Source organism: Phocoena phocoena, chromosome 14 (genome assembly GCF_963924675.1).
Source record: "Phocoena phocoena chromosome 14, mPhoPho1.1, whole genome shotgun sequence".
In the NCBI taxonomy this organism is placed as follows: domain Eukaryota; kingdom Metazoa; phylum Chordata; class Mammalia; order Artiodactyla; family Phocoenidae; genus Phocoena; species Phocoena phocoena.
The window spans coordinates 70,130,863-70,152,933 of record NC_089232.1 but is presented as its reverse complement, the minus strand read 5'-3'; the positions used below and the strand labels follow the sequence as shown (position 1 = coordinate 70,152,933).

The 22,071-nt window shown below is 34.7% G+C and overlaps 1 protein-coding gene across 1 annotated transcript in view; it reads right to left on the bottom strand.

Annotated features, from left to right (window-relative positions):
• Positions 1-22,071, bottom strand: part of ASXL2 (ASXL transcriptional regulator 2) — a 125,848-nt gene that overhangs the window by 11,868 nt on the left and 91,909 nt on the right. Inside the window, exons 6-10 of the mRNA XM_065891397.1 lie at positions 17,379-17,494; positions 13,367-13,496; positions 12,417-12,560; positions 4,195-4,358; positions 221-317 (exon numbers count right to left, since the gene is read on the bottom strand). Of these exons, the coding sequence (XP_065747469.1) occupies positions 221-317; positions 4,195-4,358; positions 12,417-12,560; positions 13,367-13,496; positions 17,379-17,494 (651 nt within the window). The remainder of the gene's footprint in view (positions 1-220; positions 318-4,194; positions 4,359-12,416; positions 12,561-13,366; positions 13,497-17,378; positions 17,495-22,071) is intronic.

Here is a 22,071-nt window from a genome sequence, read left to right as displayed (position 1 = left end):
AAAGAAACATGCGGCTGAACTCCTCCTGGAGCCAAACCTGGTTACATGCTCTAAATAAAAGTCTAGCAATGTGTTTCACATGGAATAGCTAGTTCTACCTTATGAAATGTTCTATCTTCTACTTTCCAAAACTGGGCAAATACCCACTGAGGCTCAGAGGTGCAAATATGCCCTCCAAGTGCATACACATCCTAGGAGACACGTAAAATTGAACACTTACCTTCTGAAAGTCTTTCCTTCCAGCCTTGGGCTGCTGAAGTGAAGAACTCATTATTAAGGGCTGAGCCATTTAACTTCATCAGACCATCTGGACCAACCTGGGTCAAAGAATAAGCCACAGAAAGCTTAGAAAGAAAGCCAATTGTATCATGTGGAATTTGACGTTCCTGTCCTTTTAGAAAAGAATGTGTGTAAGTCAGATTTTACAGAAACATGACTGTATCATACCATGCTGCTTATTATGGACACTTCTATTTTATAATGCAATGTTATTTTTTTTCTAAAAAACCTCTTTCCTGTTTACCTCTCCTCCCTTCTTCCTCTCCTTTCAATTCCATTCCCCACTGGTTAATTATACTCAAAGAATCATCTGCAAACAAATACATATATAAGAGGTTTTTTCTGAGAGGTTCATTATTTGTTTTACAAAACTGTGACCAAGTTACATACACTACTCTGAAACTTACTTTTCTCACATAATACAAGTGGAAGTCTCTCCAAGTCAACTGGCATAGTTTTAGCTCCTTTATAATAGCTGCAGATGTTTCCCTGTATCAATGTCCCTCAATACCTTTACCAATGTCCTGATCATAAACATATATTTTGTTTCCAGTGCTTTCCCATAATCAACAAAGCTGCAATAAGCATTCATCCAGTAAAGATGAATATACTAGTGCTTTTTTCTATGGGATAGGTTCTGAGAGCAAAGAAATATTTGTGTGTGTGTGTAACTAAAAGACTATTAGATTATTTTCCAGAAAGGCTAATAAAATAATTCACATTTCTACTAGAAATACACAAGCATACTCCTTATCTTGTGAACAAGAGATATTAACATGCTATTTAATTTTTGCCTATTAATGAGTTTGAAATGATTAAAATTTCCTTCATCCTGACTACTAGAGTTTTGTGTATCTTTCTGCATGTTTACTGAATATTTAGATTTGCCATCTAGTGAAATGCCAATTCCTATTATTTGCTCATTACTCTATGAGGATGCTTACTTTTAACTATCTTGTGAGAATCCTTTGCATGTTATACAAAGTAAAACTGCCACGTACTTTAAAGGTATTTCCTCCAATCTATCTGTTCACTGACTTGATTTGTGATGTCTTGCCAAAAGGTTTTAAGACTCTTCTCTGCATTAGAGATTTTATTAACTGTCATTCTGCCCAAAGTTAATATCTAGATTTCTACCAGAATCTCTATGCAGATTTTTCATTAATAAAATGATCTTGGGCTTCCCTGGTGGCGCAGTGGTTGGGAGTCTGCCTGCCGATGCAGGGGACGCGGGTTCGTGCCCCGGTCCGGGAGGATCCCACGTGCCGCGGAGCGGCTGGGCCCATGAGCCATGGCTGCTGGGCCTGTGCGTCCGGAGCCTGTGCTCCGCAGCGGGAGAGGCCACGACAGTGAGAGGCCCGCGTACCGGTAAAAAAACAAAAACAAAAACAAAAAAACACACAAAAGATCTTAAAATTCACATGGAAAAAAAATTAATATGAAAAACTGAGAGGGGGGAATTGCCTTTCCAATTATTAAGCATACCACACAAAGCCACTGCAATCAAAACAATTACTAGCATTAGAGTGAATAAAGAAATGAGTGAAAGAGGAGAGTGCGCCTATAAATATAAACTGCCTGTAAATGAATAGAATATATAACAAAGATGGTATTTCAAACTGAGAGAAAAAGACGGTTATAGAAATATGTACTGCTGGAACAACTGGCCATCTAGTCGGTAGAAAATACGCTGAGCCACAATTTCAGAATAATATAAAAAATATTCTAGATGGATTAAAAGACTAAATTTAAGCTTAAAGTCATAAACAATTTTTTGAAGAAAATTTAGGTAACTATTTGGACATCCTAGGGATTAAGGAACTCAACTCACTTTATTTTCTAAATCTATCTGGGCCAATATTATTTTCCCCTTGCCCTAGAGCAGAAATTGGAAACTTTTCCTATTAAGAGATAGACTACGAATAGGCCATATACTCTCTGTTGCAACAACTCAACTCTTGACACTGTGGCAGAAAGTAGCTATAGATAATATGCAGAAACTAATGGGAGTGGCTAAATGCCAATAAAACTTTATTTACAAAAACAGGCAGTGGGCTGAAATTCGCCTGTGGGCTACAGTTTGCTGGCTGCTGATTTGTACTCTATAGATTTGGCAGAGGAGTAACAGGCTTCCCTATGAGGACAGGTCATCCAACATCTTGAATATTCCAGCGCTGTGCAAGTTTCTCCAAGACAAGTCAATCCATTCTACAATTTAATAGCTCCAACTGTTTAAAAAAATGTTATTTTAATGAAGAAGTTTACCTCTTCCAAAGATTGGCCTTCAAATATATCTGAAGAGAGATGTTTTAATCCATGCCCCTCCCTCATTCCTTTCTCTGGTCTAAATAATGTTTTTCGACTGTTCATTGTTGAGTACTCCACACACTAAAAGATGGTTTCCAATGTTTCATGCTAGTAATAACCAGAATTTTTGATAAACTCCAAATTTCATCTGACAATGAAGCAGAATTTCATTAATAAATTCACTAATAATTTCACTAATAAACTCCATACTCCATATTCTCAGATTACTATGTCCTCCACCACAGTAACTGAAAAAGACAGGCAAGTAACCTCCTACTAAAAATACCCCACAGGAATGAGAAGTTGGGTAAGTTTTAAGGTCCCTTTTAATTCCAAAATTACATGTGCCAATTCTCCTTCTAAGACAGGATAAGGGCCATTAGTCAAAAGACAGTTCTGAGGAACCCACACTAGTATTCTATAGATATATCCTCTGTTAGGTCTTGTGTTATTAGTCCCAACCTAAAATTTGAGTCTTTAAAAAAGATGAGAGCAATCCTTAGCAAGAAGAGAAGCTCTCTAAAAACTCTGCCAAAACTTCAGTCTCCTAACTTATTCTAACCAAGAACTGGGCATCCCCAAAGCTATAAGGAGTGTTAAGGTGGGGAGAGCAGCAGCTGGGAAGGATCAGTTTTACTTCTTTGTCCCTACTGCTGGTAGTGTACCTGACTTATCTGAACTCCTCAGAAATAGAATCTGACCTTTCACAGGTGCTGATTCATAGCAATATGAAATTGATATCAATATAGTCTAGTAGAAGAATGATTTTCAGAATGAGAAAGATTTAGTTTTGACTTTTCTATAGACATGGGAATATATCTAGTTTTCTTACTGTAAACCAGGGAAAACAACTCTCTCTCATAATGTTTTTATAATAATTAGAAAAAAGTGGAGTGCCTAACAGATTACTTAGAACATAGGTACTTCAAAATAATCATTAATTAAAAAAAAAAATCTCAGAATTGAACAAACCTCACAAAATCATAATGTTCCTTTTGCAGAGGAGGAAACAGAAGATCTAAAGGGGGAGTGACTTGCTAATCACTCCTTCCTTGATGAAAGCCTAAGTCTTAGACTTTTGCCTTATTCCTGACCAACCTAATTCTCTCTGGTCCCTGCCTAGACTCTTCCAAACCTCTGACATTTCTTCTGGGTACTGTTTTGTTTTTTTAAGGAGTATAACTTATATTGGATTTCAAAACTTATTACTGAAGCAATAAATGTTTGTTTTAGAAAAATTTAACAGAAGAAGGAAAAAATAATTAACATTCTTAATCCCATCAAAAATCCATTCAAAAACCCCAGTGTAATGCCTTAAGACAATTCTTCCTCCTGAACTATATTCTGCGGATGTCTACATCCTAATACGATAGCTAGACAAATTTTATTCCATAATCTTGACATTTCTGATAAGAGGGTTCTTTTCCTTTATGAGCCTTACAGGGCCAACCTATTAAGAAATATTATTTCTTGTTTAACACCTTTGATATCACTTCTTTACAGGTACACACAAAAGCCATTTAAAAAGTCTTAAGGAGTTCTAAAGGTAATGATTGAAGGAAGCTCCAGACGGGTTATAAAACTGCTGATATGCCTGAAAGAACGCACCTGTCGATCCACCTCTGGAAGTAGTAGAAGCAGTCGCTGTTGGCAATCTCCAGGAAGGACTGAAAAGGTGTGTTTGTTGATTAGTGCTCGTAGGTTTGTATTAACCAGAATGGAGTCTGGTGTCTCAACATCAATTTCAGCACATTTAGTCCTCTTCATTTGCCCTATAAAAATATGGAAAAGAATCACTTGGGCCTCCTTCACATTCCTGTTTCTATCTAAACTATACCTTCCTCTGCAGTGCAAAAAAACCACGGTTGTAAGTACTTTAAAATATCACACTGTGAAGAAGGTAACACTTAAGGTTCTCAGAAATAAACAAAGCCAAGTTTTGTTCGTTCATAAAGGATAAAAGAATATAAGTTATCTTCCCTGCAAAAATGGAATAAAGTCTGTAAAAGTACATCTTTTCCCATACTAAAAATATATTTTATGTTTGAGACTTGATCATTTCTCAATGGAACTAGGGAAGTTTATAATAAATAACACATACACAGAATGACTAAAAAATGGAAAAATTCAAATATATATATAAATCATAATGAGGCTCTTTTTCCCTTCCCGTGATAATTATTTTCATCAATTTTATTTGCATTAGCTAAAAATGTTATGATTGAATAGCTTAGCAGTCAACAGAAAATCTGTTCACAATAGGAAGGTTTCAGTCTTTCAAAACACTGATGGATTTGAGTACAAAGTTTAAAACTTTTGCACCAAAAAAAAAAAAAAAGACTAACTTGGAAAAATATTTGCAAGCCATGACAAACGGTTACTATTCTTTTTTTTTTTTCCCGGCTGCACTACATGGCATGCGGGATCTTAGTTCCCCATCCAGGGATCGAACACATGCTCCCTGCAAAGGAAGGGCAGAGTCTTAACCACTGGACCGCCAGGCAAGTCCCAGAAGGTTACTATTCTTGATATTAAATGTGCATCTATAAGTCAACATGAAAAAGATAAACATCACCAAGAGAAAAATAAGCAAAAGGAATGAACATGCAATTCATAGTTGACTAACCATAAACAGCTGCTAAGGTATTAATATTTAAAGAAATGTCAGTTAAATTAATGAACATGTTTTGTCTATCAAATGGCAAATATTGCAGTATAGTGATGGGACTATTCACGGAAAAAGCAAAAACCACTTTCAAATAATGCTGGTGGGGCTGAAATCAGTATAATCTTATTAGAAGAAAATTTAACAATACACAGCAAAATTTTAAGGTGCATAGAAATCTAAGATCCATAAATTCTACAATTAGGAATACTTGCATAAAGTTACACAGTCCTGGATGTGGGTAACCTCTGGCTCCTGGCACAAACAAAAGTCATCTCCCTTGATAGGAAAGGATTCCCCTTAACTTAGGCCCATAGGATTCCTACAAATTAAAATCCAGCACTGCCTAACAAAGATTACCCTAACAAATCAGGAGGTATGCCAATATGACAGAAAATAAGCAGTAACCAGAAATAAAGGATTTAGACCTAGAAGTACTGCTATCACTGAAATTGTCACATACATAGAATACAGAATAGCTATGTATAAAATAATTAAGTAAAGAATGTAACTGTAAAGATGAGGCTAAAATAATCAGGAATGAACAAAAAGACTTTGAAAAACTAAAATTTAAAAATTGCTGAAATCAGATACCATGAGTGGATTAAACAGGAGGGAATTATAGCCAAATAATTTATCTAGAATATAGAAAAGACAGATAAAAACATTTTGAGAGCTTTAGCAGAAACATGAATGACAGAATGAGAAGGTCTAATACATGTGTGCTTGATTGGAGACCCAGAAAGAAGAAATTAAGAGAATGGGAAAAGGAAATATTTGACTAATTTTCAGCAATACATTTACCAGAACTGATGAAAACCACAAACCTAAAGATCTAGAAGCAAAACATATTCAAAGCAGGATGAAAAGAAATCCATGCTTAGTAAAACTGCTCATCAAAGAACAAGAAATAGCTTGGAAGCATCCATACGAAGGGAAAGATTTCCTAAAAAGGAACAGAATAACAGCAAGCATCTTAACAATGAAGGAATCTGTAACAAATGGGTTAACTATAAAATGCTGAGAGAAAATAACCATCAATCTATAATGATATGTATACTAAACTCTCCTTCAAGAATGAACATAAAACAAAGATATTTATAGAAATAAACAAAAATTGAGGGCATTTTCTACCAAGAGACATGCTCTAAATAAAGTTCTCAAAAACCTGTACTACAGGAAGGAAAATCACTGCAGATGGATGGGCTGGAATACAATGGAGAAAGATAGACATGCTTGCATAAAACAATAGCATTCTAGTGCCTGATCTGTGAGATTAAAAACAAAGAAGCGAAACGTCAGATAATAATATTATTTAAGTCCAAATAGAAAAAGATCAGTGCTAAATTGTTATAAAGTACTTCCATAGTTCTGGAAGAAAATCAAGATGGCCACTTTTTTGCTAAAAGAATAAATCTTAAAAGTTCTCATCACAAGGTTAAAAAAAATGTAACTGCATGAGGTGATGAATGTTTACTTACAGTGGTAACCATTTCGCACTATATACATATATAAATCATGTTGCACACCTAAAACTAATAGAACAGAAATAGAATGTATATGAAACCCAGCAGAGAAGAGAAAAATACTATGAAGGAATTAAAATGGACAACATATAAAAATACTAGCAAACCGAATCCAACAATATACCATGATCATATACCATGATCAAGTGGGATTTATCCCAGGGATGCAAGGATTCTTCAATATATGCAAATCAATCAATGTGATACACCACATTAACAAACTAAAGAATGAAAACCATATTATCATCTCAATAGATGCAGAAAATCTTTTGACAAAATTCAACACCCACTTATGATAAAAACTCTCCAGGAAGTGGGCACAGAGGGAACCTACCTCAACATAATAAAGGCCATATATGACAAACCCACAGCTAACATCATTCTCAATTGTGAAAAACTGAACTTCCTCTAAGATGAGGAACAAGATACAGATGTCCACTCTCGCCAATTTTATGCAACATAGTTTTGAAAGTTCTAGCCACGGCAATCAGAGAAGAAAAAGAAATAAAAGGCATCTGTATTGGAAAAGAGGAAGTAAAACTATCACTGTTTGCAGATGACACGATACTATACACAGAAAATCCTAAAGGCTACCAGAAAACTACTGGAGCTCACCAATGAATTTGGTAAAGTTGCAGGATACAAAATTAATACACAGAAATCTCTTGCATTCCTATACACTAACAACAAAAGATCAGAAAGAGAAATTAAGGAAACAATTCCATTTACCACTGCATCAAAATGAAAAAAATACCCAGGAATAAATCTACCTTAGGAAGCAAAAGACCTGTACTGAGAAAACTATAAAATGCTGAGGAAAGAATTCAAAGATGACAGAAACAGATGGAGAGATATACCATGTTTCTGGATTAGAAGAATCAATATTGTCAAAATGACTATACTACCCAAAACAATCTACAGATTCAGTGCAATACCTATCAAATTACCAATGGCATTTTTCACAGAATTAGAACAAAAATGTTTACAATTTGTATGGAAACACAGAAGACTCAGAATAGCCAAAGCAATCTTGAGAAAGAAAAATGGAGCTAGAGGAATCAGGCTCCCTGACTTCAGACTATACTACAAAGCTACTGTAATCAAAATTGCATGGTACTGGCACAAAAACAGAAATATAGATTAATGGAACAGGACAGAAAGTCCAGAGATAAATCCATGCACCTATGGTCAACTAATCTATGACAAAGGAGGCAAGCAAATACAATGGAGAAAAGACAGTCTCAAGGAATTACTCTCCAAAATATACAAACAGCTCATGCAGCTCTATGTCAAAAAAACAAACAACTCAATCAAAAAATGGGCACAAGATCTAAATAGACAGTTCCCCAAAGAAGACATACAGATGGCCAAAAAACACATGAAAAGATGCTCAACATCATTAATTATCAGAGAAATACCCATCAAAACTACAATGTGGTATCACCTCACACCAGGCAGAATGGCCATCATCAAAAAGTCTACCAACAATAAATACTGGAGAGTGTGTGGAGAAAATGGAACCCTTCTACACTGTTGTTGGGAATATAAATTGGTACAACTACCAAGGAGAACAGTATGGAGACTCCTTAAAAAACTTAAAAACTACCATATGACCCAGCAATTGCACTCCTGGGCATATATCTGGAAAAAAAAAAAATCACAACCCGAAGGGATACATGCACCTTAATGTTCATTGCAGCACTATTTACAACAGCCAAGACATGGAAGCAACCTAAATGTCCATCAACAGAGAAATGGATAAAGAAAACATCGTACATATATACAATGACATATTAACCATAAAAAAGAATGAAATAATGCAATTTGCAGCAACACAGATGGACCTAGAGATTATCATACTAAGTGAAGTAAGTCAGAAACACAAAGACAAATACTATATGATATCACTCATACGTGGAATATAATTAAAAAGAAATACAAATGAACTTATTTACAACATAGAAGCAGACTTATAGATATAGAAAACAAACTTAGGGTTACCAAAGGGGAAATGTGGTGGGGAGGGATAAATCAGGAGCTTGGGATGAACACATGCACACTACTATGTAAGACAGATAACCAACAAGGACCTACTGTATAGCACTGGGAACTCTACCCAATATTCTGTGATAACCTATATGAGAAAAGAATCTAAAGAAGAATGAATGTAAGTATACATATAACTGAATCACTTTGCTGTATACCTGAAACTAACACAAAGTTGTAAATCAACTATACTCCAATAAAAAAATTTTTTTAATTAATTATTTATTTATTTTGGCTGCACTGAGCAGCATGTGGGGTCTTAGTTCCCCAACCAGGAATGGAATCTGAGCCCCCTGCAGGGGAAGGGTGGATTCTTAACCACTGGACCACCAGGGAAATCCCGCCAATAAAAATTAAAAAAAAAAAAAAGTCGAGGCAAGCCAAAAAAAAATTGTTATTCATTTTAAAAAAAAGGAAACAAACAAACAAAAAAATCAGGACAACGATCAACAAAAAAATAAGATTGTAGAAACAAGTCCAAATAGATTAACAATCACAATAAATATAAATGGATAAAATTCACCAAAGAAAAAAGATTTACATATTGAATTGAAAATAAAGAAAATTCAGCTAGCTATATGCTGTGTAAAGAGATATACCTAACGTACAAGGACATAGAAATGAACAGAGTAAAAATGTAACAGGCAAAAACCATAGGAAAACTGGTGCACCACTAGTAATATCAAACGAAAGACACTTTAAGTAAAACACTTAATCAGAGATTGACAAGGTTAAAAAAAAAAGGGGGGGTTCAATCCACCAAGAACATTTTCAACTTGAAAATATCTAATATAAGGTAGCTTCAAAATATGTGAAATGAAAACTGATAGAACATCAGGGAGAACTGAACAAAGCCACCATTAGGATAGGAGATTTCAACACATCTCTCTCAATTATTAATAAATCAAGCCATACCAAAAGCAGCCCAAAAAACAAGGGGGGGAAAAGGCTGAACTATTTTTTAGATAAACAAGCTTGATCCAATCTACACAGAATTCTGTGTTGAATAACTACAGTACACTTATAAAGTTCATTATCAGTATTCCAAAAATGCAGGTCTCCATAAATTTGAAATATTAGTAGTAATTATAACAACAATGATCGATGACAGCAGCAGTAAACACATTTATATAGGGCTTCCTGAGTGTCAGGCACTATTTTAAACACTGACATGTATTAACTCATTTATTTTTCATACAACCTTATTTGCATGAAAGAAGATGAATTTTCATTTATTTCTTGGCCATTAGGTCAAACTTAAATATACCATGCCTTCTTTTTTTATACTTAATTTTTCCTAGTTGTGTTATGAAAGTCAGAAATTCTTGGCCCATACTTTAATTTTGTAACTCCACGTTTCAACTGCAATTGAATGAAGACACTAAAATTGTGACTTTAACTGAATTTAAGTAGGATATTGGCTCTATAAGGAAGAAACTTTGTTCTGTTTATCACCACATCTCTTGGGCCCTAAACCTGTGCTTGGCATATTAGTATACCTTCTATAACTATTTGTTGACTAAATGAATATTTTTATTTTTTTAATTTTTGGCCACGCCACATACCATGTGCAATCTTAGTTCCCCGACCAGGGACCGAACCCATGCCCCCTGCCTTGGAAGCATGGAGTCTTAACCACTGGAGCACCAGGAAGTCCCAATAAATGAATATTTTTAATCTTTGGCAGTGCGACTGATGCTCAAAGGACATATTCAGTTTAAGGCAGATACTGTCTCTAAGAAAAATGTACCAATTTACAATCCCACCTAGATTCAAACCAGATTTTTACAAAGAACTTGTCTGAAAATATTAATTCTATTCTCATACTTAATACTTTGGAAGGGTCTGTTTTATATAAATGAATGTAAAATAAGTTTCCTTTAGAATTTTGTTGGCATTGCTGCACTATCGTTTAGCTTCTATGTTGCTGTTGACTTGTCTGCCAACCCAATTCTTGAATCTTTATATATGAACTACTTTTTTCTCTTTGGAATCTTCTCGTTATCCTAGATGTTTTGAAATTTCAAAAGAATGGTCTTGGAACACGTTTCTTTATGTTCATGTTTCTTGACAGGAATCACGTACTTTCAGTCTGGAATCTGTGGCTTTCAATTCTACAGAATTTTCTTGTATTATTTCTCTTACCATTTACCTTCCTTTCAATTTCTGTTCTTCCTTTCTGATACTCCTACTATTTAAGACATTGGACAGCCTAGATTGGTGTTCCTACTTTCTTACCGTCTCTCTCCTTTGACCTATGTTCTGGGAAATGTCTTCACCTCTAACTTTTCGTATTTCTATTAAAATTTTTTAATTTTTGCTACCATGTTATTTAATATCCTGGTACTCTTTATTTTCTGATTTTTAAAATAGTATTCTGTTCTTTCATGGATGCAGTATCATCTTTTCTTTCTGTGGATATTATAGTTTTTAAAGTTATTTGTTTATTAAGTTTTCTCCTTCCTGAACTGTTTCTTCTGAGTCTGTATTTCAGATTCTCTCATGACGGAGGTTTTCTTCAAAGGTGATCCTTAGTAATCACAAGTAAAAGAGAGGCACTAAAAAGACTGAAAATTTTGGGTGCCTGGGTGCATCTTGTAGACTGGTGAGCTCCACAGAAGTATGATCAAGATGATCTCTTTTAGTTGCAAATCTATAAATTTGCCTGGGGATTTTTTTTCTGAGGCTGTTCAATTTCTTTAGGTACCAATCCCACAATCTCTTGCTGAAGCATAGGTGGGGAGGAGGAACAGAGTAATGGAGGTAGAAATATGCCTCACTACTAACATTCTGGAAACCAAGCAAGCAGGAGGATCACTATTTAGTATTTGTATTTTACTTGATTTCCCTGAGTCCGGTACATTGCCTCATTATCTGTCCTCAGTTATGTGTGGTGTCTCTGAATTTCAAGTCTAGATGGTTTAATTTCACCTCAAAATAAATCTCCTGTCTCCTGCTAGGCTGAGTCATCAAACTTCTTCTTATTAACTTTCAAAGGTTTTTCTTTTCAACCCTATGCTTCATCTTTCTCTACTATGAGAAAGATATCTCAATCCTTGATATAGTATCTCCAATTCATAAACCTTTCTGGTGCTCTACAGGCTCAGCTGGCTTGCTGACTACTGGCATCTGCTCCTCAGCTCTGTGAAAGACTCCATCCAGTTTTTTCATCTTTCAAAATCTGTTGATATTTCCTGTCCATCTGTTATCTCCTTATTTTCTTCACCCTAATGGGTTTAATCTTTTGTATTTCCATATTCTCATTTTATAGTGGGATTTTAGAGGAAGCAGGAAAAGGGGTTCAGTTTGCCATGTTTAATTATAAGCCCTTCTACCTTTCTGTACACAGAGATAAAAGGTAAATAATGCTGGATAAAGAAACCTCTTGTCAGAAAGAGAAATAAACCACAAAATGGCTGATAACAGATCTTATTCTGAAATGAAGTTTGATAGACAGGATAGGAAGAACATGAAAACAGTCAAGAGCTCAAAGGTGAACAGGAAGGAGCAATTAAGCCAAACAGTTGATGTATTTCAAACACAGAGTTGAAAATTTAAGGTGCAAGAACTGAGGTCTTTGTAAATTAACTTACTTGTGTGAAGCCTGTCAGACCTCTGGAATGACTTCTTTCCCAGGCCTAGCAAAGGGTTTTCCACTTTAACTGAAGAAGAAAAGCTAGAGTTTGAGTTCTGAGGGCTGCTTGACTGTCCGTCAGATTGCTTTCCTTCCCATATCGCTAGGGGAAAAAATACATATAAAAATATATTAAAAATATATATAAAATATGACCCTGAGGGTATAAACAGAAACAAATAATCAATCAAATGAACAATTAAATCATTCAATGCTAACCAAAGGAGTTATGTATGCGGCAATGTGACCCTTCAAATGTGTTCTGAGTCTGAGAATTAGCAGTCAAAAAGTAAAATAAAATCCCTTTCCTCCTCCCAGCACATTATTTGCTTCTGGTGGTAAATTTCCTTCCTAACAAAAATGCAAAGTTCTGCAAGACAGTTTAAATCTGGCCAACTCATATAATCAGCTGGCATCAAACTAAATTGTGTAATAAAATACAAAGCCTGTATCTAGACCAGTTTAAATTCAAAACAAAATAAGCAATGCAACAACAACAAAAAATCCAAAGGCCTCTGGATATGTCCAATGGAAACCCAAATGTATCAAGAATTCTTAGGAAAACCTTTTATTTTTAAAGAAGAGAACCAGTGAAGAGTTCAGTGTGAGCATCTTGGAAACATCAGCTTTATAAAGTTAATAATTAGAGGCTTTCAAATATTATTAGTTTAGACATATTGGAAGTTAGTCACTGATCTTATTCTAACATGCAAATCCCAATGATGTATTTTTTAACAACTGTATGATTATTCTGCATAAATTTCCCCCTTTACCCTAGAAGGATTTATACTGATGATCTGGCAGTAATATAATACAGTAATTTAAAAATAAAGGATATAGTATATGAATTTGGTATACAAAAATACTGGAAAAAGAAATTTTCACTGAAAAGACATTCAGTCTGCCTACCAGGTTTGGGAGGTACAGAGTCACTGGCTGCTTTGACAGTCTTCAGAGAGAGGTGCTGGTTGGAGGAGATGGACATGCTTGGCCTGCATTGCTGCTGCTGCTGTTTCTTCTGCTGTTGCTGTTTTAGAGCCTATAAAGAGAAAACTGACTGTAAGAAACAAAACAAATCAGTTTTTAGTAATAACAGAAAAATGACTTTAAGTGGTGAAGAAGAGTATGCTGATTATCCAATTTCTTTGAAATCCATCAAAGTAAACAAAAATCTAAACTAATTAAACACAAGGCTTAAATAATCCTTAAGAGTTGTCATTAACATTTTTAAAGCTTAAAAATCACCAGTAAGCCATGGACTTCTCATACTTGTAGTAGCAGAGAATTAGATGTTTTCAATCATTCTGAAAACAGAATTCTAAGCCCTGGACCAAGAAGAGTCCCATTTGCATCAGCTTTATGTAGAAATGTAAATATTTAGCTTATGTATGTTTCAGAGGTTTTGCATTTTAACAAAAGGTTGTAAATAACTACTTGAATTTGATCTCAGGTAAGAGCAGTAAGATTTGGCCCAATGACCAAATAAATCTCAGCAATTTATAGCAATGCAGTAAACTGAAGGGAAGGAAGACTGGAAAACATGGGTTCTAAGAACAGTGTGATTCCTTCTGGTTATTTCAGAACGTTTTAATTTCTATGATGTTCTCAGTTTAGAGTATACTAAACTATTTAGAATGAACAGAAAGAGAAATAGCTTCCCAGATTTTAATCATAAAGATATATAAAGGCTATTTTTAAACTCAAGGGTTTAAAAAGAAAAAAAGACAGAAACTAAGAAAGTAAAACTATATTTCAGGAAAAAGTTGAACATCTACGACCTCATTAAAATGCCAGTTTAAGCTTTAACCTTCACGACCATCATGTAGAAAAGTGTGGAATAACTGCCTACTTGTCTTCCATTCCCTTTTCACATTCACATATACCTCTGGCTATGCCATGCAAGCACAGTGGCAACACTTGATCTCCTTGATCTAAGCTGTCAGTGGAGAAAATAAACTGAGAGAGTCAGGTATCTGGCTTACATTCACCTACAACATTTATAATAGGTGAGGCAGAAGCATAATGTCAGTGCTGTCTGATCACTGATTACACCTTGTCTCTCATTCTTTGCAATCAGAACAGAAAATGTTTGTAAGCTTCCTGTGTGGCAGCCATTAGTATTCATTCCTTTCTATTCACAGTACCTAGGTCATTCTAAGTTAATGCAAAATTTAATAGAACCACTTGATCTTATCTATTTCTGCTATGATCATGTAAATTCAGATATATGATGAAAACAAAATAACTTACAGCCTCTCTGTTTCAGAACTGTACTCGGTTTTCCCCTCCCTCAGTACCTTACAAACCCTTTTCTAATTCTGTTTAAAATTTAAAAAGCAAACAACAAAAAAAACCTTCACTGGGGTAAAGGATAACTTACACTGAAATAAGTTTTCTCGCCTAATAATATAAAAAACATATACTGGAGGCAAGTCCTTACTTTACATACCAACAATCTAATTTATATAATTCCTCATACTGGTATTCCTTAAAGAAAATACAGTATTTGACTCCTGAGATTACAGGAGAATAATACAGAGTAGTATATATGTCATGAATAAGCTAACACGTTTTACTAAAATACTTGCCTTTTCTCCGTGGAAAAGAGGCATCTCATACTTCTTTTTTTTTTTAATTAACATCTTTATTGGAGTATAACTGCTTTACAATGGTGTGTTAGTTTCTGCTTTATAACAAAGTGCATCTCATACTTCTTAAATTCTTGCAAAGAATGTGTAAAAATACAAGTGCTGCAGGATACCCAGGCAGATTGTAATTAACCTTATTCAAATTTTTGGACATCTTTTAATAAAAGCACTTTTGGTTTAAACACTTTAAGACCTACTTAAATTTTTTTTTTTTTTTTTTTTTGCGGTACGTGGGCCTCTCACTGTTGTGGCCTCTCCCGTTGCGGAGCACAGGCTCCGGACGCACAGGCTCAGTGGCCATGGCTCATGGGCCCAGCCGCTCTGTGGCATGTGGGATCTTCCTGGACCGGGGCATGAACCCGGGTCTCCTGCATCGGCAGGCAGACTCTCAACCACTGCGCCACCAGGGAAGCCCATAATTAAAAAAATTTTATCTCATCCATCTATCTATCTATCTATCATCTATCTAGGGCCGCAATGCACAGCTTAGTTCCCTGACCAGGGATTGAACCTGGGTCCCAGCAGTGAAAGCGCTGAGTCATAACCACTGGACTGCCAGAGAATTCCCTTAAAGTTTTAATTAAACAGTTATGACATGAATACATTTTTACCATTTAATTCAAACATAAAGCTAAAGTCTCTTTTGCCCACCACTCAGTCTTGTTCCCCAATCCTCAAAGATAACCACAGTCATCAATTTATTTTTCCTTATTGAGCTTTTTTTTACACTTACATTGTATGTATGTGTTTCTGTGTATATACAGATTCATATTTCCATTAAAAATATACTACTGTTCTGGGTATGTATGTGGCTATGTGTATGTTTTTAATGAATGTTGTAACACAACTTGATTTTAATGATTAAACATTATAGTGTGGTGATGTTTCCATGTCTATGCATACAGAAAAACTTAATTACAAGGTAAACTTTTAACCCTGTATAATTTTCTAACATATGGATATGCCACTGTTTATTAAGGAATTCATATATATATATATATATATATATATATATATATATACACACATATATATATATCCACTTGCAAGTTTTTGCTATTACAAACTTTAATGCAAACATTTTCCTGTGTGTGTGTGTGTATGTAAGTATGTATGAATACATGCATTTTTCTAAGATAAGTTCCCATATATTTAACTACTTAGTCATGGGGGATATGCATTTAAAATTTTAATAAACATAAAATTTCTCTCCAAAGTAGCTATAAGAATTTATATTCCACCAGCAAACTACAAGTAGTCATTTTCCCACATACTTGACAGTGCTTGTGCTTGATGTTATAATTAAGCTGTATTATATATACTAAGCTGAGGATAAAATTAGTCTGTATCCTTAATTATTAGTCAAATTTAAATTTACTGATAATTTGCATTTCAAAAAATAGAAAGCAAGTTCTTTGAAAAGCTCAATAGTCGGCAAGTAACACTGAGAAGAAAGAAGATACATCACAAATGAACAACACTGATGAACAAAAGAGAAACATAAAAAACAATACTATGTACAACTTTATACCAATATTTGAAAAAAAATCAAGTGAAATGGAGCATTTTCTAAGAAAAGTAAATTTCCAAAATTGGCTCAAAAATCAGAAAAATCCAGAGATCAGTAGTAGTAGATGAAATTGAAATGCTAGAAAAACAGTTGTAAAAGTGAGATTTGCAGAACTTTCAGGGAAAAAAATACTTTCTATGATTTTTTCCAAAAATCAGAAAAATAATAGAGGGCTATATAACTTATTTTAGATGCTAAGAACAATCCTGATTCCAAAACTGTATAAGGACAGTACAAGAAAATAACAAAATCGAAGCTAAAATCTTAAATAATAAAATTCCATTAACTTATTAAAAATTATATAAAAAACATATAGGGTTTATTCCAGAGAGCTAACAATACATTAACATTAGAAAGTCTAGCCCTGGAATTCTGTATATTGGTTGACTTAAAGAGAAAGGCTACCTGATCATCTTCATAAATGCTGAAGAAACTCAACCTGAAAAATTCAATACCTACTCTTATTTAAACACACACACACATACACACACCCCTCTTAGCAAATTGGAAACTAATGAGGAACTTTTAAAATGTGATAAAGATTATCTACCATAAACCTATAACACAGAGGTGCATAACTTATTAAATACAAAGTGGGAAACCACACAAAATTTCTCCTTTCAAGAAATTTTCACTGACTGCCAGAATCATGTATTTTTAATGTAGGAGATTATAATTCTGATAAATAGAATAGCACGATTACCTGCTTTAGTGCCTTCTTGCTGTGCTTCTGTGATGGAGAAATGACTTTACCTGCTGGAATGGTGGGTGATGGGCAGCCTGACTGAGGAGAGGATGGTTGTGACAGTCTAGACGATACTGGGGGGAAAATGACAATGAAAAGTTTTGTTATTAGAGTTGATATCAAGCACCATTCCTTCCCCAATCATATGCTGCTACCTGTATTAAGAACTGTGACCAAACACTTTTGGGAAGGATCTTCTTTTTGGAGTTCTACTGCAAACAGCCTCCCTTTTCAGTTTATTTCCTCAGAAAGCTCTAGTGAAGGATGATAGGATGGGGAAGGGATGGATGTTAGTATTCATTACTTTTCATTCTTCAATTTTTCAATAGAATTGACTGAAGAAGCAGGAAGTAGAATATAAACCATGAGTCATCAACTAAGATAAAACTTAGAAAAGATGCTAAAGCCCGTTGGACAGTACCTATGTTCTTAAGGTAAATCTAATAACAACATGATATTGTGGAAGAGCCCTGGATTGATAGAATGGGTTCCAGTTTTCCCTATCTTTAAAATGGAAGGCAATAAGGCCATTCCACCTCAAACACTACCATAGCTTTAATTTTTATATTCCTTCATCTCTTACATCAATGGTTTTAGGTCTACCCATGTGAAAGGGTACTTTAGGATTTCTCTGATGGAATCAGTGTAGGTTTGCACAGGATGTAACCACTCTTTACTTCATCACCAGCTGTTTTATACCTCATCAGAGCTTAGCCAAACCTTAGTATTACATAAATGAGGGTTTTCCCTTCAAGGGCCTATATCTCTTACAGTAAATAGCAATTAGATCTTTATGTTCTATAAAGTTCAACAGTGTATTATTTATGATACGAGATAACAAAAGAAATTGCTGATTCAGACCCCTTAATAATAAAAATAATAATCACTACTGCTAGTGATGACTCTCAAAGAATCCATGTTTACTAATGCCTTCTTTCAAAGTAGCTGGACTGAAAGGGCCTGGATAGCAAAATGGCATCTCATGGTATGGCTAATGGGTCTAAAGATACCATATGAAGTATGCTGGCAGGTAGCTACCTGACATAAGAATGCAGAAACATGGTTCACTGGAATACATAAGTTTTGGAATATGGCATTTCAATGGACTCTTAGATGTCCTAAGAAAGGAATGCACAGTAGACAACATTTAAAGAGGACAACAGTAGACAATGTTAAGACCTACTTAAGACCTATCATAGTTAGCTTTAACTTTGTATCCCAACCCTTATAATCAGGTTATATATGGGAAAGAACTGACATACAGTAAGCGTGGCGTTAAAAAAAAAAAATTCACCGTAATATACAATACAAAAAATGGAGTTGGATAATTCTTGAGATGGTTAAGCAACAAAAAGAAACCATATCCTAGTGCACTCAGATGTTGACCAATTTTTTAAAATAACAGTTTCACTGAGATATAACTTATATGCCATACAATTCACCTAAAGTGCACACTTCAATGGCTTTTTAATATATTTGCAAAGTTGTGTAACCATCATCACAATCAATTTTCATCACCCACTAAAAAAACCCTGTACTGGTTAGCTGTCACTCCTCTTTCCCCTAACCCACTGCCCTAGTCCAAGGTAATCACCAATCTATTTTTTGTCCCTATGCACTGGCCTATTCTGGACATTTCATATAAATGGTATCATACAATATGTGCTGTTTTGTGAATGGCTTTTTTTACTTAGCATGTTTTAAAGATTCACCTCTGTTAGAGCATGTATCAATACTTTATTCCTTTTTATCATCAAATAATATTCTATTGCATGCATAGCCACATTTTGTTATTCATTAGCTGATTTGACATTTGAGTTGCTCAAAAGGACATTTGAGTTACTTCCACTTTTTGCCATTACGAACACTCGATAGCAGAATTTTGTGTTGGACAGATGTTTTCAATTCTCCTGGGTTCATACCTAAAAGTGAAACTGCTGTTTTTTCCAGTAACTCTGTGTTTAAACTCTTTGAGGAAGCGCTAAACTGATTTCCAAGATGGTCGAACCATTTTTTACAATTCCACCAGAAATGTATGAGGGTTCTAATTTCTCCATATCCTTGTCAACATCTGATACTGTCTGTCTTTTTTATTTCACCAATGTTTTTAAAGGGACATTATAAAAATAAAACTAACAACTATTAATATTTAACTATATTTATTTTCTTTTTAATGGTTTGCAGAAATCTGAGATTATTCACGTCCTCACCTGTCCCAATAACTGTCTGAAAATAAACAAAACAAACGACCAAGCCAAAATGACCCTATTAAAGAACATAAGAATTCTACTTTGTAGCCTGGAAAAGAGATAATAAAGCTATCTGTAATTAACAGGGCAAACTGTTTGGAATGTTTCCCTTTAAGGCAAAAGCCCTTTCTAACAAATGAATCCATAAATGTATCTCAAAGCCAACTGAAATAAATCACGAAAATTCCAGGACCCACCAATGAGAAATACCTTCCAGTACTTAATGCCAAGCACTGGTCTCATAACTTTAATGAAACTTAAACTTTACTCTAACTTTTAAATATTAAAGGTTCAGAACTACGAACAGCAAATAAGATTTAAACACATGTTGAGAAACTCATCTCTTTTAATTCCTTTTAGTGCCTACATTGTCTCCAAGACACATAACTTTATTAGAGCAACCATGAATTAAACATCGTCTATGTGCCTAATGCTGCGCTAGGTTCATTTGAACAGAATTTCATTGAACTCTTGTAACTACCCTCTAAGATGGGTACAACTTCTCTTTATACCCCCACCCAACCTCCTCCAATTCTATCCTCTGAGATAACTAAATAATATAGTTGGGATGGCATCCTTGCTGACATTTTTCTATGCAAAAAAAAAAAAAAAAAAGAAAGAAAAAATTTCAAGGATATACATTTATAAATAAATAAATATACACACCTGCATATTGTGATGGTATTATCTAAATTTTCCCTATCTGGAAATTTAATTAGCCTGACAAAGGACACAGCTAGTAAGGAGCACAACCAAGATTTGGACTCTGTATAGTTTCAGAATGAGTGAGTACTTGTAGTGAGCTAAGTGGTGGCCACCAAAAGTTATGTCCATGTCCCAACCCCCAGAATGTGGAAATGTTACATTATTTGGAAAAGGAGTCTTGGCAGATTTAATTAAGGATTTTGAGATAAGGAGATCATCGTGGATTATTCCAGTGGGCCTTAAATCAAATGACAAGTGACCGCAAACACAAGACAGGCACAGAGGAGAAGGCCATGTGGACAGAGGCTGGAGGATGTGGCCATAGGGAAAGTATGTCAGCAACCACCAGAAGCTAGAAAATACACAGAACAGACTTCTCCCTTAGAGTCTCTGCAGAGAGTATAGCCCTGCTGACACCTTGACTTCCGACTTCTGGCCTCTAGAACTGTGAGAAAATAAATAAATTTCTGTTGTTTTAAGGCTCCTGGTTTGTGGTAATCTGTTACAGCAGCCTCAGAAAAGTAATACAGCACTTAAAACTGATTTTATTTTTTTAAAGTATCAACTCATAGATGTTTACATATTTGAAATGTTTACATCATTAGCAATTATTAAAAATTTGGCACTCAAACTGTGCACTTTTGGGGTAGTGGGAGTTCCTTCAAGTTGTAAACCATCTTTGGGACATGGCCCCAGCAGTATCCAACCACTTCCTTGTTATCTGGCACAGAAAGAGTCCTAGGCAAATCTTGCATAATTTTTTTGCCCAGACTTGGAACACCCCCTTCTCCAAGGAGACCTGATACCTTTTTATTGAAAATGGTATTAAAACACTGCACTTGATGCTACTCAGTTACCACTGGTTCTAGAACTTTTCAGTGACTGGAACAAAAAAAAAAAAAAAAAAGAATTTTTTCAAAGGAAAAAATTTTAAAAATTCATGCAAAAGATAAATCGGAATTTATGATTACAGCATTGTCACTTAACTTTTCTGATTTTATATTTCTATCGCTTTTCTTCCCAGATAATCCTGGTTTCTAATAACATTACTGTAACTATTAACTTGTTTTCTATTATAGATTTAATTTCAAAGAAATCATATCAATATAATTACTGAAAAGAAGACTACTGAAGGCAGTTTAAGATTTCTCTGAGTCTGGTCTCCCACACCTAAGACATATCCTACAGTAACTTACCTATGTCACTATGTTCAAATTTGACATATACTTGAGTTTGCTTTAAGTTGTTTGATATTTCTAGAAAGTGCATTTTAAATTTTTAATTGGCTTAATTATGTAAAACTATAAAACAAGTTACTTTCATATAAGTCTAGCTCCCTCCCCTGTCTACACCACTTTATTACCTCCTTTCCCTTAAAGGAAATAATTTATATTAGTTTTTATCCTCCCATTGTTTTTTATTTGCATTTTTGTTTTGGTGAAAACATTGTGTGTGTGTGTGTGTGTGTGTGTGTGTATTTTAATATGTTAACTCACTTCTTTAAGCAAAATAAACCATGTACTAGAAATTGTCCATACCCTTGATTTTTAAAATATAATCAATATAATATATCCTGGGGAAGAGAACAGAAGAGAACATAAGAGATCTTCCTTTTAACACCTGCAAAAGATTCCACTGGCAGATGTACCATAATTTCTTCAGCTGGACTCTTATTTTGGTAATTTCTAGTCTTTTGC